This window comes from Poeciliopsis prolifica, unplaced genomic scaffold (assembly GCF_027474105.1).
Source record: "Poeciliopsis prolifica strain line A6 unplaced genomic scaffold, Auburn_PproV2 SCAFFOLD058, whole genome shotgun sequence".
Classification (NCBI taxonomy): Eukaryota; Metazoa; Chordata; class Actinopteri; order Cyprinodontiformes; family Poeciliidae; genus Poeciliopsis; species Poeciliopsis prolifica.
This window is the reverse complement of record NW_026562433.1, coordinates 613,264-639,471: the sequence shown is the minus strand read 5'-3', so window position 1 is coordinate 639,471 and position 26,208 is coordinate 613,264. Positions and strand designations below refer to the sequence as shown.

Sequence of the window (26,208 nt, the reverse complement as noted above, 5' to 3'; positions counted from 1 at the left end):
CTATTCACTTACTTTATCGTAGACACATGAAATTTGGTACACTTGTAGAACTCCCAAGACGCTCAAAATTTACAATTAATGTCATAGTGCAAGTATCACAGGAAGTCAGCCATTTTTGATGAAGTTCCCATTTTGACCCATTTTTGCCGATTTTTGCCGTTTACAGCCTTGTATTTGATCTATCTCCTCCTAGGATTTTGATTGATCGACTTCAAACTCGGTCAGTCTGTTCATAAGGCATGTCCCATCTAAAGTTATCTAAACGGTGAGTTTTTGAGTATGCTGAAGGGGGTTAGCAGGGGTCAAAGTTCACCTACTCGCCATAAAAAATAAACTGCTATATCTCCTACACAGAAACTCACAGAGGCACCAAAGTTTCTGTGATTGATCATCATCGGGTCTTCTACAATACCCTATGGTCGAATGATGACATCACTTAGGCCACGCCCCCTGAGAACAGGAAGTGTAATGTTTTACTGTGAACTGTCGCTATCTGACCCCTTTGACCTGATCAACATGAAACTGTGCCCAGACACAGAGAACATGTTGGTGTATTGAGGATTCTAACCCCGACCAGCTTCGATGGAGCAGGTGGGCGTGGTGGCGTGGCGAAGTCACCTGTAACGCCATCGCCATACGTTTGGCTCTCAATTCCACATTTTTGGGCCCAGCTGCTGCAAACTCATAAGGATGGACCCTCATCCACTCCCCAACAGGAATCCATCAGAATATTTGGTGGGCGTGGCCTAATTTCTCTATAGCGCCCCCTAGAAAACTTTAAATGATCAGCCCAAGCCATGCTTTAACCTACAAATACGAAACTTTGTACACATGTGTACCTTGTCAGGACGTACAAAAAAGTCTCTTGGAGCCATGGTCTAAACCCCACAGGAAGTCAGCCATTTTGGATTCAAGTTCGGTTTTTGACCCCATTTTTGCAGTTTACAGCCTTCATATTTGATCTATCTCCTCCTAGGGATTTCGATGATCGGCTTCAAACTCGTCAGTCTGTTCATAAGGCATGTCTCATCTAAAAGTTATCTAAACGGTGAGTTTTTGAGTATGCTGAAGGGGGGTTAGCAGGGGTCAAAGTTCACCTACTCGCCATAAAAAACATAAACTGCTATATCTCCTACACAGAAACTCACAGAGGCACCAAAGTTTCTGTGATTGATCATCATCGGGTCTCCTACATTACCCTATGGTCGAATGATGACATCACTTAGGCCACGCCCCTGAGAACAGGAAGTGTAATGTTTTACTGTGAACGTTCGCTATCCGACCCCTTTGACCTCATCAACATGAAACTGTGCCCAGACACCGAAGACATGTTGGTGTATTGAGGATTCCAACCCCGACCAGCTACGATAGAGCAGGTGGGCATGGCGGCGTGGCGAAGTTACCTGTAACGCCATCGCCATACGTTTTGGCTCTCAATACCACATTTTCGGGCTCAGCTGCTGCAAACTCACAAGGATGAATATTTATCCACTCCCCGACTGGAATCCCATCACAATATTTGTAGGGCGTGGCCTAATTTCTCTATAGCGCCCCTAGAAAACAGCAGCCCATAGGTTATGTTGTTATTAATTATTTAAATATACATTATTATAACTTTTTATATATATAAATTTATTTTGTGGGTTAAGTACAAACATTCATTCATTTTTGCTAGAAATAATACAAACAAAGTCATTCAGCAAAACTTATGACACAGCGAAGTAAGAACACACTGGGGTCAGTACCACTGGCACCTTGTGGAGAAATACTGGTACTGCTAGAAATACCAGTATTTCGACAGCAGGAGGCAGTGGTACTCCATCAATGAGAAACAGATCGACGCTACGTAATAACAGTCAGCCGGCGACAGCTGGAGCTGCAAAGTTTTCCTGAACATTTTGTTTGCTTTTTGGAGCCACAGAACTGGAATACGCTCAACATTTTGCTTGGATTTTGGAGTTGCAAATCCGAACCACGCTTTGGAGCAAGAAGGCTCTGTTGGACCGGAGTTGGAGAAGTTTAATGGGCTCTTTGCACCTCAGCTTACACGTTGGGAAAACACGGCTGAAATGTTTTTCCAAGGTAACAATTAATAATGTACATCGATCCGAAACCCCAACAAGTAAGGCAAAGAAAGGTTTTAAGATGTTCGCCTCGTTATACATTCACAGATATGAAGGTGAGTTTTATTTTCTTTAAACTGCTAGCACAAGCCTGCTAGCTTTCTAGGAAAATCTGCTATTTAATTATCTAAAGATTTCTCAGCCATTCTAACGGACACTGTTTGTGCCTTATTTTCAAGCATATTATGTGTTTATTGTTAACGACAATAAAGCAGCGGGGAGGGGGAGGGGGAGCAGATTACAGTTCAGACTTTTTGCTTGAAGTATGACGAGAAAAACGAGCACAGAGCTTACTCTGGTATCGGAGTTCTAGTTCAGCTGACTGTTCAGATTCAGAGTTATTACTTTTAGAAAATATGGCCGTGTTGCTTAAGGTTTCTGTTTATTTCGTTTTATTACTTTTGCATGCTTGTTGTGAATGGCTCATTAAGACGGTGTTTAGAGCGGTGTGTACGGCGTTAGCTTCAAGTGGTAGCTTTAACTTGTAGCAACGAATTTACAAGCTCTCTTAATTGAGGGTGGCTTGGAAATCCATGAAAACTTAAACAAAGTACATAGTATTGTTTTATTTGTGTCTTAAGTACGACTTTGTCTTTTATAGCAGTCATAGTTTCTGAAAGTGGAAAAAAGAGCAGCATTCGGGTATGCAGTTGTGACGTCAGCGCGGCAGGTGCAAAGAGCCCATTGCTGTTCGTTTAAACAGTCGTAACTCGCGGTGCGGTGAGTAATTTATTCCTTCCTGCTGGTTCTGGAAGCCGTCATGTTTGGAACAGTTTTCTGAGGAGGATGCTAACCCAATGCCTGAGGCCTGCAACGTTTTTAATGCTAACGAAGCGCTTTACTAATTCAATAAACTGAATAGTGTGTGTGATACATCCAGTTTCATAAATTCAGAGTTGTTTGTTATTATGTATAGAAGATGTTTAAAATGTCGTTTGAAAGAGCTCTGAGAAAATGCTAAGTATCTTTTTACAGATCCATTGGGGTTGTAATATTTAGTTGCAGCACTTCCTGTGATTAATACCTAATTAATGGATGGGATTCAGTCTGTGCTATTGTTCTAAAGTGCTGAAAGTTAACTGTGCTCTGTTATTGTGCATTGCCCTTGGTTTATTACTGAACAGTGCGGTTTATTAAACTGATACATCTTAACCTTCACCATTTCCTGACTCATTTCACGATAACGTTAAAGTTGCACTGCATTTACATCTCAGTTGTAGTTAACATCAAGCATGTGGGTGTGGCTTAGTGTAAAACTTTCACTATTTACCATGAAACATCAACATTAAATGACTTCCAAATGCAAGATCACAGCTGCATCATCACACTTCCTCTGTCTTTCTAGAGAACAGCCTGAACACATTTCCATGGTCACTTGATGACCTCACTGTAGCCCCGCCCACTTTTAAGAGGCAGTCACATGTTTTTCTGCTGTATGTTTTACTGTTATTCTATAATTTATATGGTTTCATCATGTGAATACTGACTAAAAACGATAACATGATGAACTCTATGAATGCTGGCTGCTGACCGAACCGCATTGGGGTGTAGAAATGACGAAATGCATTACTTCGCCACGTGCATATGATCGGCTCTAAATGACACATGGATCATCCGACCGGCGCCAAATTGGATACGTATGACCTTTGTTGACCTCTAAAGAGCAAAACAGCATTGAAATGTATTTTGACTCCACTGCGCCCCTACATTAATCCGCCAGCTGTATTTCCTCGCTAAACCAATGAATCTATACCACATTTTTTTGCATCTTGAAGGATAGCCGCCGAACACATAGATGCGTACCGCCTGGAGGACGGGCGCGGAAACTGCGCAACAACTTCTGTCTTAGCACGTGCGCAGCGTTGATGGAAACTGAGCAACTGCTTCCGCGGTGCGGGCGGAGGCGCTGAAAACTGCGTGAGAAGCTTCTGTGGTGGCTGGCGTGAGGCGGCGGTTGCTCGTACCCCGCGGTGGCAATAGGCCGGAGCGGCGCTTGGCTGCGAGGGCCGTTCGAGGCTGCTTGCAGCTTTAATTTAATATTCTAACCTCCATCCAGCATCAAATCCGTCTGCAGAAATGAGTGAAAACAAAAGCCAAACGGAGTGAATTTACAGCACTTAACCCGACCTACAAGGAATCGGCTCCTGGAAGGCAGGTGGATGAATAAAACAGGAGTGAGGGATCAGGAATTTGAAGCTCGTAAATTATTCACAGCGGAGAAATGTGTCATCAGCATCAGCATCGTGCCACCAAGCCCTCAGTCATCTGCCAACTTCTCACCCAGAAATAAGGTTCCTATGGTGGGCTGCTGACGCCTCACAGGTCATGAACTCCGGCACAGATGCTAATAGAGGAGCGAAAGCAGCTCTTGCTTTGCTCCTGCTGTTTGAGTGACACTGAGTCTGCTGCAGAGAGACAGAGTCCACTCTTCAGAAGCCACATTCACAAAGCAGAGCTGCGTTTTTTGTTTTTGTTTTTTTCCCTTTTTACGGCATTGGTGCTTGCTGATCACTAAATACAACCGGTGTAAGACGAAAATCTGACTTTATCCCAAGAAGAAACACTTCTTGTGACTAACGGTACATTTTCGATTGAGGCGCAAGTTCCTCGTTCCTGTATTTGGCAGTGGGGGCGAGGTTTAGTCAGAAATACCATTTTGCTAGTTTCAATATAAACTGGCTGCGTTTTAGAGAAATCACAGCGCATTCATTGTGCTGGGTTCAAAGGAAACATTTGAAATCTTACAGAAAGATGTGGATACAAGATGAGGAGAGCTCAGTTGCAGGTATGGACACATAAAATAAATAAAATCTTGTTAATTAATTTCATATTTTGATTTTTTTTTAAATAGGCGGTGATTAACTTGGTTAAAAATAATGAATCATAAAAGGATTCTCCTAGTGAGCAGAAAATGTTTCACTTTAGGCAGCTGGCCGGTAGACACGTTCTGGAAAAGCTTTATTTCTTTTACATTCGCCTTTTAAAGATTCACTTGTTGCGTTTCTTGATTAAATGTTTGTGGCTAGTCGGACTTAATCTGGCTTAAGAGGCGTCGAAGCAGCCTTCGAGACTTTTAAACTGCTTGGAAGCACATTTTAAGACATTGTGTTTGTACAGCATTGTTTAAATAAGACATTGTGTGTTATTAACCTTTTAAAAGGAACAAACAATGCAATAATGACGGTGAGTCTGTCCTTCGAACATTAGATTGTATTCATGAACTGTGGGATTTTACTTAAATTTTTTATTTTTATCTATCAGGACAAATTGAGGCTTTAATTTGCAATAAAGCCTCTAACTTTATTGTATTATAACTCTATATAACTGTCTGATGGGCTATAGAAATAGGAGTTTTGGCTGATTTCTTTATGGTTTCCAACAATGTCAGGGAGGACAGACACCAGCAATGATGTTAGAGAAGTAACTGTGGCTGAAAATCAATCTGGGAATAGTTGTAAGGCAAATTTCAAACCACATGAAGTCCTTCATTTTACACTGGTAAGAGTTATTTAAGAATTAAGGATATTTTAGACGATATTCCAGAAGTTCACTTGTAAAAAATTCACCTCCAGCTCAATGAATGCTCAATGATATGCTAAAAAATAAGACAAAGAGCACCATATTAAAATTCAGGAATGATCGGTAAGAAAAAAAATAATCGAAGTGCTTGGAAGGTTTTCCATCAGAAAGTCAGTTTTCTCTTAGGAGAACAGGGAGTCAAAAATGCATCTGATGGAACCACGGGACGCCTGACCCGAAGAGACCAAGCAAGAGATTTTTAGGACGTATTTAAAGTCTCATCACCGGATCAGTGAAAGCAACGTGTCAGGCTGTTGAGCAAGTGACTCACTTTCCTGTCACTTGAGTCCAGTGTGACAGAAACCAAAACATGTCGATCGGGTTCTTTCTGCGATTTCACATCCTTTTATCTGTGCGAGCGAAACGCGCCGAGCGAGGACTTCCTTTTCCAGTCACGCTGGGATGCGAGGATTCTCGCTCGTCTGTTTTGTCTCGTCCAAATTAGCTTCCCAATCTGTCCGCTGTGTGAGAATGAAAACATGATGTGTTTCTCCTTGCAGATTCTGATGAGGACAGCTGCTTATCTTCTGAAGATTGGCAAGATATTCAGGTACTGCTGCTACAGTGTGCATTAGAGACAATCAGCAGCACATGAGGAAAAAGATGAATCCTGCTCAGACGTGTGGGACGTGTTGACATCTGATTTGTTCTTTCTCTTTCACTGCTTCTATTTGGATGTTTTCACAGCAAATGTCCCAGTGTAATTTAAAACGACATCTGCAAGGAAGGTGAAAAATGAGCCAAAATTGCGGCCTCAAAGCACAATGCAGAGTCCACGTCTGCAGCCTTGATTACATTAATAATGGCAGAATCGTGTTTGTGCCTCAGGTGGAGGCTGACGGCGGCTCAGAAAGCGAATAAAAATGAGCGCCGTCGAATTCGACGTGAGCGGATTGATGTGTTTTCTTCTGCTCACTTGCGCTGATTTTGATTGTTAGTGCGAGATCCTGGAGAAGCAGCGAGACGAAGCCAATCAGAGGCTGATGGAGCTGGAGGAAGGTGAGAGATCTGCAGCGGCGGGTCCGTTTCGGCGGGAACGCGAACGGAGCGACGCAGGCCAGAGACGCGTTCGTTGAGTCGTTTTTGACCTTTCTGTCGACCTTTCGACTGAGTTCATGTGCAGAAGCATTTTTCTTCTTTTGGAAGGAGGGAATCCAAAACATGCAGCAGCCTGCAAATGTCTTTACATATGTCAAACTTTTTTGTTTTAAAGCCTCAAACTTTATTGTATTTTATGATAATCCTACATGACTGGCAACAAAAAAACTGAGACGTGCGCTTCTCACGTCTCAAAGTGTTGAGTCAATACTTTGTAAAAACCTCTCTGGGGAAGGGATTTTTCTTCTTTCTACTTTACAGAAAAAAGATTTATTTCAACCATTTGATAAGTTTTGCCTCCAATTTTCAAGTAGATTTGGGGAAGAACAGCATTAATCTAAACTATTTCGTTATAAGAACCATTTCATCATTCACGGGTATTAAAATAAAAAGGGCTAATGAGATGTCATTCTACTTCCATCTATTTCATTTCTTTTTTTCCTGTAAAGTGTTTTAAATTCTCCTTTGTATGAAGGGAAGCATGCACAAAAAAAATAAAAAAATAAAAAATTAACTTGAAAGTTCTTACCCAGTCCCCAAAGCATGATGTCCTGCATGGTTTGCATATATATGCTTTGAATGCGATGGGGCAGGGACACATATAAGACATTTAAGACATTGGTCCTTAAGGAATGGAGTTGGACAATCACTCAACTTTACACGACGCAAAAAGTTACAATAAAAAAGTAGAAACCCTTCCAAGGCATTGTAGATTTTATTAGTGTCACACAAAAATGTTTCAGGTGTCCAAATTTAAAGCGATAAAGATTCTTTTTGCTATAAATTGTTGTGCCTGAAAAGGAAAATAAAAGAAACTAAAAACATCTCTCCTTTCTGTGATCAGTTTCCAATCATCTGCTGAAGGAGATGAATATGTTGGAGATCCAGTTCCAGGTGGAACGGTCCTGCAGGGAGAGCGCGGAGGCTCTGGCTGTCAAAGTAACGTCAAGAAATTCATTCGAGCTGACGAATACGGCAACAGAGATGCATCGGTCTCCACATCTAACCGTCGTCTCCTCCGTTTCACAGGTCAGCAAGGAAAACACAGCCCTGAAAAGAAAGAGCCAGATGTTGCTGCCGCTGATCTCCACCCTCCCAGAAAACCTGGCCACTGTGACCCTTGACCCAGAGACTGACCTGGCGGCTGATGTCGATACGGCTGATTCCGATGTGGTTGATTGCGATGTGGTTGATGGTGGTGTGGGTAATTTTAGGGAAAGTAACAGTGAAGAGAACTTGCTGCTTGAAAGTCAAGCCAAGATCACAGGTTAGTTGCTCAGAACTTAACTTGGCTAAAAACATTGTTTCTTGTTTTTCTTTAAAAAAAACCAAAAATACCTTCAGATCTTACCTGCAGATCGTCCAACAACTGAGTTAGCCAAGAAGAAAAGACCCGGGCAACCTTAATGCCCGTCTACAAATTAAAGTTTGTTGAATATTGCAGCATCAATATTCAACAAAGCTGAAACTATTTCTGCTTTTGCCTCTCCTGTGAACATAAATCCAGAGTTTTTGCTCACGAAAGATCATTAAAAATCTCTAAGAAATGACTCAGGAGAACCAACAATGTTGGTTTTTGCTTTAGCCGTGCTCAAGTTGTCAATGTCAGCGCCTCCTACTGGCACAGAATACGTATTGCATCATTTTTGACTGTATTTCCAAAGAACTTGGAGATGAGGATATAAAAAAATGCCAATTAAAAACGGTTTAAAGCCTAATGGTGAGTGTGTCTGTGTGTTTGTGCTAGCGATGCAGGCGTCATTGGACGGGCTGCTGGCTGAGAAGCTACAACTGGAGCATCAGGTGGAGGAACTGACCAGAGAGCAGGTCCAGCTCAGAGAGCAGGTAGTAAATACCACTATGTGTGTGTGTGTGTGTGTGTGTGTGTGTGTGTGTGTGTGTGTGTGTGTGTGTGTGTGTGTGTGTGTGTGTGTGTGTGTGTGTGTTTTATCGTGTTGGGATCTGTAGTCCGATTGGATGGCTACTGTTTTGGAACCCCGACAGATTTGAGCCCTCTCAACGAGGCTTGTGCTGCGATTGCACCCCTGCAGGTAGATTTTCAATTTCAGGATCAGAGGAAGTGACATAGTTGCATGTTTAAAGAATGAGGCAAAGGTAAAGGTAATGGTTAGAAAAATATAAATAAATAAAAATGTCTCTCTGAGATGAAAGAGTTGGGGTCAGTGAGAGAATCTCACCTTGATGTTTGTTCAGCTTGTTGCAGAGGTGGAGGAGAAGGAAGCCATTCTGAGGACGATGAGCAAGCAGACCAAGACCATGACCAAAATCAAAAGAGGTAAAGTATCCTTAACTTCTGTTGTTATGAAGAATGTTGCACTGGAATATTTTAATCACTTCACTGTGTTTTGTCAGTAACCAAACACAGGTTTCTGACATAGAGTTGTCTTAGAAAGTGTCTGTTTTATGAAAAGAAGGTTTCGTACTCCGGCCCTACTAAATAAAGTTATTTAAAGCCTGATCTATAACCTTGAAACTTGTATGTCAGAAATGTTATGTGTGCTCGTTTTGTTGCTATAAACCAACGGACAATTGTCTTCAGTGCGACTAAAACGGGGGAGCAACGTCAGGAAGATGTCCGCCACTCGCTATTATTTGTAGCTTAGAGGAAATGGGGCTTGGCTGTTTTTGCAATTAGTTTTTGAACAAGTCTCGCTAAAGACAGACTCCAAACGTCACTCAATATTATGGCGGCAGCTCAAAATGTGACGTTGTGGAATTTACCCTTCAAATGAGCCCAAGGTCATTTTGGACGCAAAGGCTCATCAACGCTCCAAGCTTTCTCCACTGATGACGACCCTCACTGTAACTCACTGGAGCCAGGAAGCCGTCAGAGGCTTTAAAAGCCCTTCCAGACTGATGATGTGCTGCTTTTTAAAACCTTGCAGCCTCGTTCAAGTCGCCACGCTGCTTCCGTTGAAGTAACTCCACAGGTCTGATTGTCACCAGGCCACAACAAAGTTGGTTTATCACAGTTTTTCAAGCATTTATCTTTGTCTCATGTTAAAATTTGCCAGTGTGGCTTGAAACACTAGCAAAAAAGAAAGTGACAAAATAAGAAATCTGCAAAAGGCAAACGTCTTTTTCACAGCACTGGATATGTTATTTTATTTTATTTTTTGCACTTTTGAACATTGGGAAAAGTTAATTAACAAGGAAGAGACTTTTTATGTCTAAATGATACCTTTTGAATGACATAAAGTCTGGGAATCGATTCACTTAATGATGTGAGAGTTTGGGTAGCAGCTGCAATACTAGCAGCCTCTGATGATCAAGAGTTACAAACTTTGTGAAATGTCTTCCCACTTTCACCTCTGTGGTCAGGAACCAACTATAACAAGATGGATTCACTAACATGACTTTGGAGAGTAATTTCTCAATCTTTAGCGCACGGCTGCGTCAAGAGACTGCAGCATCATTTTAATGTCTTGGCAAGTCAAGTTTATTTGTCATCAGTTCAAAGTGCTTTATGTCATAGAAACAAGCAACAATGGTGACATTTTGTCATGAAAATCATCAAGCAAATACACATCAAATATGTCCATCATTGTTCCGCTTGGCAACCGAAAGCAGCTCTGAACAGTCGGGTTTTAAACCGTTTCATTGGTCTTCCTGGGTCGTTTTGCTCCACGTCGTCAAAGTCATCGACGGCTGACGGACGTGGAAGTGTGAAATGATTTCGTCCTGGTGGCCCGGTCTCGCCACATGGCTGCATACTCGCAAACACAAGCGAGCGCAGAATCCGAGGTGCTGAAAGAACCGAGGCAGAAAATGAGAAGTGAACCGGGGCGGCATGAGGTCATGAGAACGGATATGAATAGTCAACATGCTACTTTCACGTTGATATTTGAAAGTAAAATTCAGCTGCTTTTCCTCGGCCTAAATCACACGTTCCCCTGGGGGAATGCGTTACCATAATGAATCTCTCTGTTTTTCCTCTTTTTTTTTCTCTTCTGTTTGCCCAGTCTCCCAGCTTGTCACCGAGGAGTTCACAGAAATGTCTCAGAAGCTGGAGCTGGAGCAGGGCCTGCGGCAACACGCCGAAGTCTTCGCCCATCAGGTGTGTGTGTGCGTCTGTGTGTGTTTTCATCTTCCCTCAGAAATATTTTCCTCACACATTTGCACCTGCGGACGTTCAGGGTGACAGGTCGTGCCACGGGAAGGTAGAAGGGGTGTTGGCGCTGACCTTCGGGTGGCCGTGGTGAGAGAAAGGACAGGGACACAGACACACACTCGCACACGCGCGCGCACGCGCGTGTCTTTGGTGTCAGGGTACAACAGAGGTGGCAGGTCAACTGAAAGGGGGGGGGGGAGGGTGCTCCGTTTTCACACCGCCCGACAGATTTGGGCCCTCTCAACGAGGCTTGGCATTCACGCACACAGTAGCAAAAACACACGCAGACAGAGAAAACGTCAGTTCACTTGAGATCCCCTCACACACACACACACACACACACCGACCCATGGTTTTTCTTGTCCCAGCTGCTCCTTAAAAAAAGCCGTTTTTTTTTTTTTCTTTCAAAACATCTCTCCCCCTCCTGCGTCGCCCCTCCCCTCCCCATAATTAGCGGTCATCATTGCTGCTGCGGGAGAATAGCGGCCTTCAAGCACAACCTGTCTTCGCCTGACACCTTTATGTTTTGCCGAGCATATAGCAATTGTCGCCTTTGTGCGCCGCGTCCTCCATTTACCGGACAGGCGCACAATGGGCCGCCTTGCAGGGGTCCTTACCTGTGAAAGGGACCCCCAACTCCTCACACAATTCCACCCCTTTACTCTCAGTTCAGGGTAAAAAAAAAACCACCCACCCCCCCCCTGGCGTCCGGCCCCCCGTGCGCTGAATGCCTCTTGTATGCGCTGCTATTTGTCTGTTTTCATGTGTTTTGAAAACAACAACCATTCACACCTCTTCCCCGCCATGCGTGGTGGTATAATGATGTGGATCCTCAAACAGGAAACAATTTTGAGCTTTTTGTGTGTGTGTGTGTGCGGATGTGTCTTTTGTCTCTTGGCGCTGCTGCGTGTGTGTGTGTGTGTGTGTGTGTGTGAACTAACTGTGCTAATTGCTGTGTGAAATCGGCTCTCCTCTGAAGGGGAACCAAAGATCGGAGTGGTGTAATTTGCAGCGTAAAGAGTCGTGGTGCATGTCGCCGATGGAGACCAAACCAAATCTCAGGCCCCAAATGCAGAAATGAAAACCCGTTTTCTGCTCGCGCTTCCTGTTTTTCAGTCATGTACTTGATCATAAAAATGCTCGCTTAGCTGATTTGAGGGACGGCAAGTGGATGTCCTTAGGAGTGTCGTCATAAGTGAGCTGTGTGGCTTTAAACAAACTTTGACCCGTCACACACCGCTGTTTGTTATATTTTAGGAAGCGTACTAAGAAAGAAAAAGAGAAGAAAGAAAGAGAACAACACAGAATTGAAAAGATTGTTTTCTCAAGAATGAAAAAAATCTGATCAGTTCAGCTGACCAGTAAAGAAAAAACAAGAAATCTTGACTAAAAGAGATTTCAACCATTTTTTATGACAAATGGACCCTGTGATCCTCACAGAACATCAGGACCCAGTGACTGTTTTCTGTAAAAGGATGCTCATGGATGTTTGAATGTTTTTTTTTCAGCAATTCTGATCCTGAATTAAACAGAAGCTCAAAAAAATGCAGTTTTAAAACTCATCTTGAGGTTTAAAAATGCTATAAATTAGCCAACAGCATTTAAAAATCCAGCCTGAAGGCAAAAATAGTTGTTTTTAAACTGCTGGAGGCCAAAACTTCTTGTGGCTGGAAGTTCGAAATTCAGGTGAATGTCGAGAACGAGCCGCACAAATTTATCCGAAAGAAGAAGATTGTTCTTATAAACTTAGCCGAAAGCTTCAACTTCAAGCTGAAAGTCAACAATTTTGACTTTCAACTCATAACTTCAAATACATTTTCTCAGTCAGGCGTTGGTGTGTACATAAACATCCCTTAAAAATGTAAACAAAACATTTAAAAATCCAGCAGAATCCCAAAACGGGCCTTTATAAATTCAAAATTAAGTTTCAAAATGAAACCGAAATTGTTCAGCTTAATTAGAATCTCATCTGAATGTTGAAATTATATTTATGTATTCAGTGGAAAATTAAACATTCCTAGAAAAAGAACCAAAGAATTAGTTTCTGGGAAAAAGCAGCCATTGTTTACGCGTCAAAATCCCCCAGGGGGCATCGACATGTTGACACTGGGTCAGTTTGGCCGTGCATCACTAAAGTACTTAAGATCACTAAGGTATTAGAAAAGCATTGCTCACTTTCAGAAAACACGTTTCAAAATTTCCTGCTTCAAAAAACTTGCCCTGAAAATCTTTACGGACTAAGAAGCCCGGAAGTGGCCGAGGTCAGAGGGCAGGAAGCGTTCCTGGACGCCATCAGTTCCCGTCGCACCTGCAAGCATTTTAGAAATTTGCGACTTTTGTTAGATTTGAGCTTTTAAACCAGTTCGACGACAATGCCGCAGAAACGTGAGCCGTAACACTCGAGCTCTTGACAGAATTTGGGTTTCGGAACAAAGATTTATTGGGAACTTGATTCTCTAGTTAATAACTGCGACTGGTGCATTCATCTGTCACAATGAAAAGACGGGGCAGAGAGAAAAAAGAAACAATTTCACAGTGAATTGAGGCAAAGCCAAAATTGTTTCTTCATAATGGAAGAGTAATGACGCTTTGTCTCACAGAAAAACCATCCTGTTTACACAGTTCCTACTCTACAGTGAAGCCGATGAGTAATGACGGCTCCCGAGTCATTGTTCAGTCAAACACATGGTTTGAAAACATTTTCCCCCCGCATCGTGACAGCCTCCTGGGGAGAGACGTTTTCTACAACTAGCAATTCAGCTCCCTTCATTTTCCTCTAATGGCGGTTCATTGTAGTCGATGTATTTCTTTTCTATTTCCTTCAAAGCAGATGATTACAAGGATGGGTAGAAAATGTTAGAGGTGAAGCCAGATTCGGTTTGTCTCATCAGATGTTGGCGGAGCAGAAGGCGGCCGAGCGACCGAGCGCCACGGAGGCGAACGCCTCCGAGGCCGACGTGCGGCTTCGGCTGCAGCAGGCGCTGACGCAAATATGCGGCATCAACACGGCCCTGTGCAACATTCAGCGCCACTACCAGGACCAGGTACGGCGACAGAAACGTGGATTCGTGACTTACGAAGCCACGATTCATCAGTCTCTCTTGTGTGTGCGGTCAGATCAAACCGAGTGCAGGTGCTGAGGAGGAGCTGCGGGACCTGAGGGACCAGCTGAGGAAGAGTGAGGATGAGAGGAAGACGTTGGAGGGTCAACTGGCTCAGGCCGACGCACCGGTCACGGAGCTGAGGGACCAGCTGAGGAAGAGTGAGGATGAGAGGAAGACGTTGGAGGGTCAACTGGCTCAGGCCGAAGCGTCAGTGACAGAGCTGAGAGAGGAAGGTAACAGCTTGTAACAACAGCGAACGCCATCCACAGACAACTGGAGATGCACCAGTCTGAATCTTGGGGTTTCGTGAAGGTTTGGCCTGGTGAAACACAATTTAGCCGATTCTGGATTCTCTTTAATTCCCCGCATTGTCACTGCCTTTTGTTTCATTGACACTAGAAGACATGAATATCGCTTCCAAATCAATGGATCATCACATATTCACTCACTCACTCACTCTCTCACTCACTCACTCACTCATCCACCCACCCACCCGCTGATTTAGAGAGAACCGACGCCACTTCAGCAATGGCCCAATGGCAACATGACTTAATCTGATGCAGCTTTATGCAAATGCCGTTGTCATGATGGCATGGTGAATGCTTGAACTGACAGCATCGCGCAGCACTGAAATGCCTTTCCCAGACTTTGTATCCTTCAGTATTTCACAGAACAGCAGCGCACTCAGTTAGCGCAGTGAAGATTGAAGGGACTTCCACAGCACTGATCCTGATTTACACACACCATTCAGAAACCGACACGCATTCCTCAAAGACAACACAGGACGTCACATTTAGACCCACGTGTTTGTCAGTTCGCCGGCATCACGGCCCAGCAGGACAGAGAGTAGCAGCAGCGTTATAAAGGGTTTTGCGATCCTTTTTGTTTGGTTTTTGTGCTAATATGCTCACTTCCAAGACCTTAGTAATTTAGCAGGAACTAAGAATCGATTTCCTGGAACGTCGTAACTGGACTATATTTCTATGCAGGTATATATATGAGCTACCGTCAGATAAAACTTGGACAAACTCTACGCAGTTCATTTGTCTGGTAGCACATCAGTTGAAATGGTGTGCATAATACTGGCATAACACTGTAATAAACCTGATATGACAGTGTTATAAACACAAAGGAGTCTTCATGACTGCCTATGACTGTTGTCATGAAGTGTATAGAGTATTGAGCACACCCCTTCAAATAAAGTGTTACTGTTTGTATTTCTTTACAGTGAAACATTTACAGGAAAGGATGAACACAGAGGAGAAAAATGAAGATCTGGAGGAAGCAACTGCTCCTCTTCCTCCTCCTCCTCCTCCTCCTCCTCCTCCTCCTCCTCCTCCTGCTCCTCCTCTTCCTTCAGCCACTCCTGTTATCAAGTACGTCAATCGAAATTCAGACTCCTCTCTTCCATTGGATGACATGAAAGTTGATCTTTTTCTCTTTAAAACTAACAAACAGTCCTAAGCATAAATATCACTATACATGCAGAGCTCTCCAAATTCCTGAATTCAGATGTTTGGATCACAGAATCCACTCTACGAACAGAACCGGCGTCATAGCTTGTCATCTGCGTATTAACGCCAGTCATGAAATTTCTTCCTGACTCTGTATTTCGTGGTCAACGATCGGTGGCGTCGTTACAGCCGAGAAGCGATTGGGAACGGCAGCACCTCATCCAACATTAGCGTAGGCCATGTGAAATTATTATTACTGTTCAATGAGTCAGTAGCTGTAGATGTTTTTGTCATTTTCTGCAAAAACACAAAATCTCACCACGTGTTTTTGGTCTGGTTTCTAAATATCTTAGTGAGCTTGAAATAAGATACAAATTACTTTCAAGTAACTTTTCAGAAAGATATAGGAACTTGTTTTAAGTCAATAATTCTTCAATATTGACAGGAAAAAAGTATTAGATTATTGTACTTACATTTTCTTACATTTTCCCCGTGTTAAAAGTGAAATGATCTGCCAACGGTACTCGTACTTTTTCATCAACATTAAGAAATTACTGACATAAAAGAAGCTCCTATACCTTGCTTATAAGCCGGTTTTGTCTTATTTCAAGTGAACTAAGGCATTTAAACCAGAAACTGCGCCAGTTTGGTGAGCCGTTGTGTTCTTGCTGTGATGCAGCCCGCGTGTAAGGGCTGCAGTGGTTGAACATCTACATGCAGGCCAAGTTGAACGCAAAGCCTCAGAAGCAGAGTCCCTCTTGGAGAGCGGTTAGAAACACAATCTGTCAAACAGCTGAATCACATCCTCATTATCTCCAGACTCCTGCTAATCATTTAACCTGTTTGACTCGGGAATGATAAAGCAGTGAAACATCTGAAACTAGCAGGACACTGGCCCTCTAGGACTGGTCTAGAGAAGGCAGAATGTAAATACTTTGACCATATGGCGTATTTATTCATTGTTTTTAGTAAGGGGACCATTAGAGTCATAACTAAGATGTCTTTCTGCCCACATGCAGCTTGCAGGATTTCCTCAGGAGCAGGAAGCGTCGAGTCAACGGAGGCGATAACAACGGTGAGTCTTCTCTTTGCTTTTCCGACTCCCTGCCCAGCCAGCACACCTAGGTGGGCCCCATATGGGATATAAGTGGGCAGGCAATATGGGTCCCAAAAGGGTTTGTCCACGGTTTCCATGGTGGCCCCACATGGGTTTGCCCAAGTAGATTTTAATGGGTGCTAACTGGGTTTTCAGTGGGTCCCACATGGTTAACTCACATGAGGCCCATCTGTGGCCCACTAGGGTGCTGTCAAGAATATTTACGTGGGTCCCAATTGGGTCTGAACTGGGCTAGAATATGGGTAACAAGTGGGTTTGTCCACGGTTTCCATGGTGGCCCCACATGGGTTTGCCCAAGTAAATTTTTATGGGTGCTAACTGGGTTTTCAGTGGGGCCCATGTGGTTAACTCACATGAGGCCCATCTGTGGCCCACTAGGGTGCTGTCAGGAATATTTACCTGGTCCCAATTGGGTCTGAACTGGGCTAGAATATGGGTAACAAGTGGGTTTGTCCACGGTTTCCATGGTGGCCCCACATGGGTTTGCCCAAGTAGATTTTAATGGGTGCTGACTGGGTTTTCAGTGGGTCCCACATGGTTAACTTACATGAGGCTCATCTGTGGCCCACTAGGGTGCTGTCAAGAATATTTACCTGGGTCCCAATTGGGTCTGAACTGGGCTAGAATAGGGTAACAAGTGGGTTTCCACGGGTTCCATGGTGGCCCCACATGGGTTTGCCCAGGTTGATTTCAATGGGTGCTGACTGGGTTTTCAGTGGGTCCCACATGGTTAACTTACATGAGGCTCATCTGTGGCCCACTAGGGTGCTGTCAAGAATATTTACCTGGGTCCCAATTGGGTCTGAACTGGGCTAGAATATGGGTAACAAGTGGGTTTGTCCACGGGTTCCATGGTGGCCCCACATGGTTTGCCCAGGTTGATTTCAATGGGTGCTGACTGGGCTTTCAGCGGGACCCAGATGCCTTAATCCTGTAGGAACAATTCTCATCTAACCTGGATGTGAATTACATTCATAGATATGCAATCTTGATCAACAATCCAAAGTCTAGCTTAAAACGTGTTCAAATAAAAAATAAAAAAAAAGAGATGAAAAATTTATTTTGCTCAAGGCTTTTATTCAGTAATTTAAAATATTGTCAGGAGTTATTTTTTACCTCACTACAGCAATTATTAGAACTTCATTAATACTCAGGGAATGGTGCCACAAAAAGAAATCTGCAATTATTCACGACATCTTTGAAAATAACAGAAGCTAGTTTACTATAACAAACTTATAAACAGATCTATAAATATATATCTATAGATGCACACAAATAAAGACACCTACATATTTTCCTACAGGTCTATAAATGTATACATCTAAATACTATCTATATAACTTTATACACGTATATTCACATTGATACACACAATGTGAATATACACACCTATATAGATCTTTCACAATACATTTTTGTTAAACATTTTTAAAAATAACCTACATGCCATATGCATGCTTAAATTTGAAATCTCTCATACTTTACTGAAAACTGTCCATCTTGAAAGACCTCCCCAACCTGAGTTTGAAACTGGCAGTCTCTCTAGTCTATTTCCACTTCCACTCGGGCTCCAGTAAACCACTTCGAGAGTCTTTGCTGTATGCTTGTGTGATTCTGTAGATGGATAATTTCTTTTAAGTCCCCTGAAATAACAAGCAAAGGTAGAAATTGTATTAGTGTTTCATTTTAGCACAATGTAACATTCATGAGATTTGCATCTCCCCTTCATGGGGCAAAAATGCTTGCAGAGATATGCCATAATCAAAAGGACTCTTGAGTCATCATTATTATGTACAGAAACTATATTCTTACTGTAAATTTAAAATATATCCATCTATATAAATCAACTACTAGGTTCTATCGTGGTTTTGTGGTTATTTTAATATTGTTTGAAATGCAAACAATATTACCTTCAAATTTTTAAGTTCTTAACAACAGTGAAAGAATACTGTTCAAATAAAACCAAAAATTGAAGACTCAATTTTTAACCTAAAAACATTACTAAAAATAACAAACAAAAGCATAAAACAACCAAAATAAATTAACATATGTTTAAGAAAGAAAAGTGAAAAAAAAAAGTTACTCTGACAATAAAAACTGATATTTACCATACAAAACATCAAAGAGACGCAGGTCCAAGAGCTTGTTTCCAATGTTGGCCAAAAAGGTTGAACTGGACTTCCAGTTCATGGGACATGAGGAATCGCACAGCTGGTTGTATTGTGTCATCTAAGGATGCTCCTCCAATTTCTGTAGCCATGGCAACCTTAAGTACAATGACAATAACAGGACAACATTTTGTTTTTGTTCATCAGTTTGTTATTATATCACTCTTATGTGCTTAATTTTACTAACATATTAATCTACCTTTTTCAAATCATTATAAAGTGATCTTCACACGCTGATCCTCTTGAAGCCTGCATAAATATATATTTTATTAGTGCAATATAACATTTAGACTTTTCAAAAAATAAAAAAATTAAGGCAAAACAGCCTTTGTATAGATTAACTACTGAAGCCTTATATTGTAAACACTGAACAGTTTTGCAATTATCCTAATTTCTTTGTTAACGTGACAGGACTAAGACAGTAGTATTACTCTTAAGAGAAGTTTAGAAAATCACTATAAATGTAACTAATAAAGCCTAAAACATTGTACATATAAAAAAAATTAGAGCTACAATTAAATATAAGTACATTTCACATAACTGCTAGCTAAATATTGCAAAAATATCAAAAAGAATTTCTTCATCTTTCAATATTTGTTTCAGGCTTGGCCACTGATTGACATGATGGGTTTCAATTTACGGACCCACATGCAGTAACCACACGTTGGATAGGGATGAGTGAGTGATTTATTTACAACAGGACAAAATAAAATCTATTTCCCGGACATCAGCGGAAGGGTGAGGACCACTCGACCAGGTTGGCCTGAAACGAGAACTTAGTTATGACGGGCTTAGAATGAGTGATCGGAGGGGAAACAGGAACAGGCTTACTTCGGTGCGGGTCTTTCGAGGCGTGGGTGTGAGATGCCAGGTTCCTGAGAGAGGGTGTGCAGCGGTTCCGAAGGTAAATGCGAGGTGGGAATGGAAGAGAGCTGGAAGCTCGAAGGGTGGAGTGGAGGCAGTGGAATCGGCGGAGCGAGCAGGCAGGTATTCACTGGTGAGTTCTCGAATGAGGCGACAAAACCCCTAGGATCGAACAAACACAGAGACCAGGTGACTTCTAGTAGACACAGAAACATTCTCAGAAAACTGTTCACAACAGGAGAGGCCAGAGTGACTACCGGTGTATGCAACCATCTAGCATACACCAGTAGAATCTTCAGTCAAACTAGCGTAGACTGAAGATTCTGCTGCTCCTCCACCTGTGCCAAGCTCCACGGGCTCCTCACAAAGATCCTCGCTGAAATAAGATGCGACACTCACATACACACACAGGAACCCTGACACTGATGACTACTCTAGACCAACACAATAGCGGCAGATTGAAATAAACTCTGACATAACAAAACGCTTTAAAGTGTCACACAACAATTAAAAAAAGAATTTAAAAATATGAACTACAATGCCTTCATCCTATTTACAAAAAACCTTTTAGGCCCAATATACTGAAACCACATGGGCCCCATATAGTGTTCCCATTTCTGTCCCATGCCCAGTTAGCCCACGTTAATGCTGAATTGGGCCCATACATTTAACCCAATTGAGCCAACAATATGAGTCCCATTTCGGTTAACCTTTTGAGCCTCACGCAGTTGGCCCAGATAAAACCCATGCCCTCTTATCATTACCTATATAGCCCAAAGCTAAACGATTCAATGCAGTTTTATTGAAAAAAACGACAATAATAATCTTGCATGGGTCCCAGCCAAACCAGCCTGAATCCATACATGAGACCCACCCATGCATGCTGATGTGACTGTGAGAAAGATTATTAAAAGCCCAAGTACATAGAATGAAAGCACAATAGTTACTCTTTTTAAATCATACAAATGGTTTTATTGTGTCCAGACACTTTGTAACAACCTCTGCTAGCAACATAGATTCTTCAGTGAACCGATTCATTCTACCTCGTTGGCGCTCAAATGAACCAATGGCAGCTCAACAAATAGAATGGCGGCGGTATTTGAAAATGGTTTGGCCCACAACGCTGCGTTGAATCGGTCTGCACTAAAATCTGCTTATTGTGTGTAGCTGTGTGTGTTAGCAATATCAGAAAAAGTATCACCCTAAAGAAAAGCAAAAATAACAATAACAATTAAGTCTCTTTTGGGATACTGTCGTCCGATTTGTTACGAGCAACAATTTTTTTAACAAGCGATTTAAAATCTCTCCCTAAAATTTGGTACTAGGTAAAACAGAAGAAACATACTTACAGATTCTTTCGTAGATCAGCCAACAGGCAGACTCCGCGCCAACGGACTGATGAAGAGAACAGGCTTGATTTTGAAACCGCATATCCATCCGCGGGTCATTTACGTTTTCCAAGAAGAAACACAAGATTAATTTTTGAGAGTGCTACATCGGTTTAACAAATGTAAAACCGATGTAGCAAAAGTTCTCAATGTAAATAAATACATTTCGTTGTCCTCCTTATTCAAATATGTTTTGGAACTATTTTCTTCAGTGGATGTGTAAAGTGCCTACCGGTACTTCAATTCACCAACCTTTATTGGCAACGGTGCCTCAGAGCAAACAATGAACAAAAAGGTAATTGGAACCAAATGAATCATTAACAGAAATGTTACGTTTTTTTATTTTTTATTTTTATTTATACTGATGACTTGGAAAATGTTTGCAAATATATGAAAAAACAGATGCTCAAAATTTTACTCTTGTCTCTCACTTGCTAATGAGTTTTGTTTATTTTCTAAACATTTTGTGATATTTCACAATGGTCTTGTCCAAATAAAAATTTAAATCTTGCTGCGAACAGGCTGCAGTAAACTCTATGGATGTCTAAACATCCAATTGATAAAAAATAATAATAAAAATAAAATAAAAAGTTATTATTATTAAATAAAACAAGGACTAAAGCTCAACCATGACCACTCTGTGCTTAATTTTGAGTAAGCACCAGAATATGAGTTTACGTATATATTTCAAACAGATTATTCAAAAATGTTTTAAGACATTCAGACTGCAATAATAAAATGAAAAAAAAGTTAGGGGTTCAAAGTGTAGCAAGAGCAATACTGAACTGGCTTTTGCTTTGACATACAGTGAAAAGTTTGAAAGTGACAGGGTAACCACATTGTCGATTAAAATGTTCTACAATTTTGTCCCATTTAGACCATGAAAAAAAGTACTAGGGGCTACATTTTCCTGCCCAGGTCCAACCCATGTATGGTTAGCCCATGCTCATGTCATGTTAGTTTAATGTGGACAGCCCACATTGGGCTTCTCATGTGGGGCCCATGATACTGAAACCACATGGGCCCCAAATAGTGTTGCCCATTTCTGTCCCATTTCCAGTTAGCCCACATTGTTGCTGAATAGGGCCCATACATTTAGCCCAAATGGGCCAGCCCATAGGGGTCCCATTTTAGTTAACCATATGTGTCCCATGAGGTTTGCCCAGATAAAACCCATGACCACTCATTACCCATATGGCCTACTACAAACCCAAGGGGGGGCCCACTCATGCGTACTGGCTTGGAGACTGGACTGGACTGTTCTAGCATAAAATAATAACATGAAAAATGTTAAGGGTTCAAAGTGTGGCTAGAGCAATACTGAACTGGTTTAAAAAAATAAAGCATTGTAGAATTATTTTTAATGTTTTAATATCCTGGTCCTCTGGAAGCCTAGTGTTTGTAAATGAGCCAGGCATAGATATCACACAGTGAACATGTTTTAGGTTCAAACATTAGGAAGACATGGATGTTCTGTTCTATCAGCAAAATATATCCTTGGGTGATCTCCAAGACGAGGTCACCTTCGTCCTGGAGACCTCGACAATGGTCAAGGTCACCAACCTATCGTCGAGGTTTCCTACAAGGAAAAAATTAAATTCTACAATTTACCTTACATCAACTCCATTAGAGGCCAGCTGAGTAACAATTGCCTTGGCAAAGACTATAAAGCTGACATCTCGGGTAATTCTTTCCAAGTTTTGAGAATCTTGCTCTTGCAGCTTTTGCTTTGACATACAGTCAAAATTTTGAAAGTGACAGGTTAACTACAGGGGTTGGACAATGAAACTGAAACACCTGGTTTTAGACCACAATAACTTATTAGCGTGGTGTAGGGCCTCCTTTTGAGGCCAATACAGCATCAATTCGTCTTGGACAAGTATGGGCCAAGGGAATGCCATGATATGGCAGCCCACACCATCACTGATCCACCCCATGCTTCACTCTGGCATACAACACTCTGGCTGGAATGCATCTTTGGGGCTTCTCCACACCGTAACTCTCCCGGATGTGGGGAAAACAGTAAAGGTAGACTCATCAGAAAACAATACATGTTTCACATTGTCCACAGCACAAGATTTTCGCTCCTTGCACCATTGAAACCGACGTTTGGCATTGATACGAGTGACCAAAAGTTTGGCTATAGCAGCCCGGCTGTGTATATTGACCATGTGGAGCTCCCGACGGACAGTTTTGGTGGAAACAGGAGAGTTGAGGTGCACATTTAATTCTACCGTGATTTGGGCACCGTGGTTTTATGTTTTTGGGATACAATCCGGGTTAGCACCCAACATCTCTTTAAGACAGCTTCGTCTTGCATCCACAGTTAATCCTGTTAGATGTGGTTCGTCATTCTTGGTGGTATGCTGACATTACCCTGGATACTGGCTCTTGATAATCACAAAGACTTGCTGTCTTGGTGAACAATTTGCCCTCTTTTGAACTCCAGTATGTCCCAAATAATGTTATGTGCATTGCAATATTTTGAGCAAAACTGTGCTCTTACCCTGCTAATTGGACCTTCACACTCTGCTCTTACTGTTGCAATGTGCAATTCATGAAGATTGGCCACCAGGCTAGTCCATTCAGGCATGAAACCTCCCACACTAAAATGAGAGGTGTTTCAGTTTCATTGTCCAACCCCTGTACATTGTTCTACAATTTTGTCTCATTTAGCCCACTTAAAAAAGGACTGGGGTCTACATATCCACACCCAGGTCCAACCTGGGCGTGGATATGTACTGACCACACTGAACCCACAGTGGGTTCAGTGTGAGCCCATGCTCATGTCATGTGGGTTCAGTGTGGTCAGCCCACATGGTCTCCCCATGTTGGGCCCATGATACTGAAACCACATGGGCCCCACATAGTTTTGCCCAGTTCTATCCCATTCCCAGTTAGCCCACTTAAAAAGGACTGGGCCTACATATCCACACCCAGGTCTAACCCATATATGGTCAGCCCATGCTGATGTCATGTGAGTTCAATGTGTCTGCCCACATGGGCTTCCCATGTTGGGCCCATGATACTGAAACCACATGGGCCCCATATACTGTTGCCCAGTACTATCCCATTCCCAGATAGCCCACTTAAAAGGACTGGGGCCTACATATCCACACCCAGGTCTAACCCATATATGGTCAGCCCATGCTGATGTCATGTGGGTTCAATGTGGTCTGCCCACATGGGCTTCCCATGTTGGGCCCATGATACTAGAACCACATGGGCCCCACATACTGTTGCCCAGTACTATCCCATTCCCAGATAGCCCACTTAAAAAAGGACTGGGGCCTACATATCCACACCCAGGTCTAACCCATATATGGTCAGCCCATGCTGATGTCATGTGGGTTCAATGTGGTCAGCCCACATGGGCTTCCCATGTTGGGCCCATGATACTAGAACCACATGGGCCCCACATACTGTTGCCCAGTACTATCCCATTCCCATATAGCCCACTTAAAAAAGGACTGGGGCCCACATATCCACACCCAGGTCTAACCCATATATGGTCAGCCCATGCTGATGTCATGTGGGTTCAATGTGGTCAGCCCACATGGGCTTCCCATGTTGGGCCCATGATACTAGAACCACATGGGCCCACATACTGTTGCCCAGTACTATCCCATTCCCAGATAGCCCACTTAAAAAAGGACTGGGCCCACATATCCACACCCAGGTCTAACCCATATATGGTCAGCCCATGCTGATGTCATGTGGGTTCAATGTGGTCTGCCCACATGGGCTTCCCATGTTGGGCCCATGATACTGAAACCACATGGGCCCCATATACTGTTGCCAGTTCTATCCCATTCCCAGTTAGCCCACTTAAAAAAGGACTGGGGCCTACATATCCACCCCAGGTCTAACCCATATATGGTCAGCCCATGCTGATGTCATGTGGGTTCAATGTGGTCTGCCCACATGGGCTTCCCATGTTGGGCCCATGATACTGAACCACATGGGCCCCACATACTGTTGCCCAGTTCTATCCCATTCCCAGTTAGCCCACTTAAAAAAGGACTGGGGCCTACATATCCACACCCAGGTCTAACCCATATATGGTCAGCCCATGCTGATGTCATGTGGGTTCAATGTGGTCTGCCCACATGGGCTTCCCATGTTGGGCCCATGATACTGAAACCACATGGGCCCCACATACTGTTGCCCAGTACTATCCCATTCCCAGATAGCCCACTTAAAAAGGACTGGGGCCTACATATCCACACCCAGGTCTAACCCATATATGGTCAGCCCATGCTGATGTCATGTGGGTTCAATGTGGTCAGCCCACATGGGCTTCCCATGTTGGGCCCATGAAACTAGAACCACATGGGCCCCACATACTGTTGCCCAGTACTATCCCATTCCCAGATAGCCCACTTAAAAAAGGACTGGGGCCTACATATCCACACCCAGGTCTAACCCATATATGGTCAGCCATGCTGATGTCATGTGGGTTCAATGTGGTCAGCCCACATGGGCTTCCCATGTTGGGCCCATGATACTGAAACCACATGGGCCCCACATACTGTTGCCCAGTACTATCCCATTCCCAGATAGCCCACTTAAAAAAGGACTGGGGCCCACATATCCACACCCAGGTCTAACCCATATATGGTCAGCCCATGCTGATGTCATGTGGGTTCAATGTGGTCAGCCCACATGGGCTTCCCATGTTGGGCCCATGATACTGAAACCACATGGGCCCCATATAGTGTTGCCCAGTACTATCCCATTCCCAGATAGCCCACCTAGTTGCTGAATAGGGCCCATGCATTTAGCCCATATGGGCCAGCCCATATGGGTCTCATTTTAGGTTAACCATATGTGTCCCATACAGTTCGCCCAGATAAAACCCATGCCCACTCATTACCCATGTAGCCCACATCAAACACAAGTGGGGCCCACTCATGCGTGCTGGCTGGGTGCTTAAAAGCTGAACTCGGTTCATTGTTTTTGGAGCTCATAAAGTCATCCATGTTGCTTTGCTTGAAGACTGAGGTTTTTTTTTTATTTTTAAAGCAGTTATTCTGCTGCCTCCTTCCCATGATGCAATGCGTGTGACTTGACTTTCTTTAAGGGCCAGCGCCGTTGAAGGACATCAAGGCAAAGGCAGTGGACGAAATGATGGAGAGAATAAAGAAAGGCATTGTCCTGAGGCCCATAAAAAACATCCAG

At 42.9% G+C, this 26,208-nt stretch overlaps 1 protein-coding gene and 1 long non-coding RNA gene across 3 annotated transcripts in view; one reads left to right on the top strand and one right to left on the bottom strand.

Annotated features, from left to right (window-relative positions):
* Positions 1–26,208, top strand: part of shtn2 (shootin 2) — a 44,278-nt gene that overhangs the window by 16,840 nt on the left and 1,230 nt on the right. The window contains exons 1-13 of one of the 2 annotated variants that reach the window (XM_055060308.1): positions 4,809–4,908; positions 6,203–6,252; positions 6,641–6,701; positions 7,645–7,739; positions 7,830–8,067; positions 8,548–8,645; positions 9,015–9,096; positions 10,784–10,878; positions 13,824–13,976; positions 14,050–14,269; positions 15,265–15,412; positions 16,510–16,565; positions 26,111–26,208. In XM_055060308.1, the coding sequence (XP_054916283.1) occupies positions 4,875–4,908; positions 6,203–6,252; positions 6,641–6,701; positions 7,645–7,739; positions 7,830–8,067; positions 8,548–8,645; positions 9,015–9,096; positions 10,784–10,878; positions 13,824–13,976; positions 14,050–14,269; positions 15,265–15,412; positions 16,510–16,565; positions 26,111–26,208 (1,428 nt within the window). In that variant the 5' untranslated portion in view covers positions 4,809–4,874. Of the gene's footprint in view, positions 1–4,808; positions 4,909–6,202; positions 6,253–6,640; positions 6,702–7,644; positions 7,740–7,829; positions 8,068–8,547; positions 8,646–9,014; positions 9,097–10,783; positions 10,879–13,823; positions 13,977–14,049; positions 14,270–15,264; positions 15,413–16,509; positions 16,566–26,110 lie in introns of those variants that run through there. The other variant, XM_055060309.1, reaches the window with a different exon arrangement.
* LOC129379502 (uncharacterized) lies at positions 18,145–19,871 on the bottom strand. Its single transcript, XR_008608188.1, has 4 exons — positions 19,607–19,871; positions 18,975–19,024; positions 18,716–18,873; positions 18,145–18,250 (listed from the first exon to the last, which is right to left on the bottom strand). It is a non-coding gene; the product is annotated as an uncharacterized LOC129379502 (long non-coding RNA).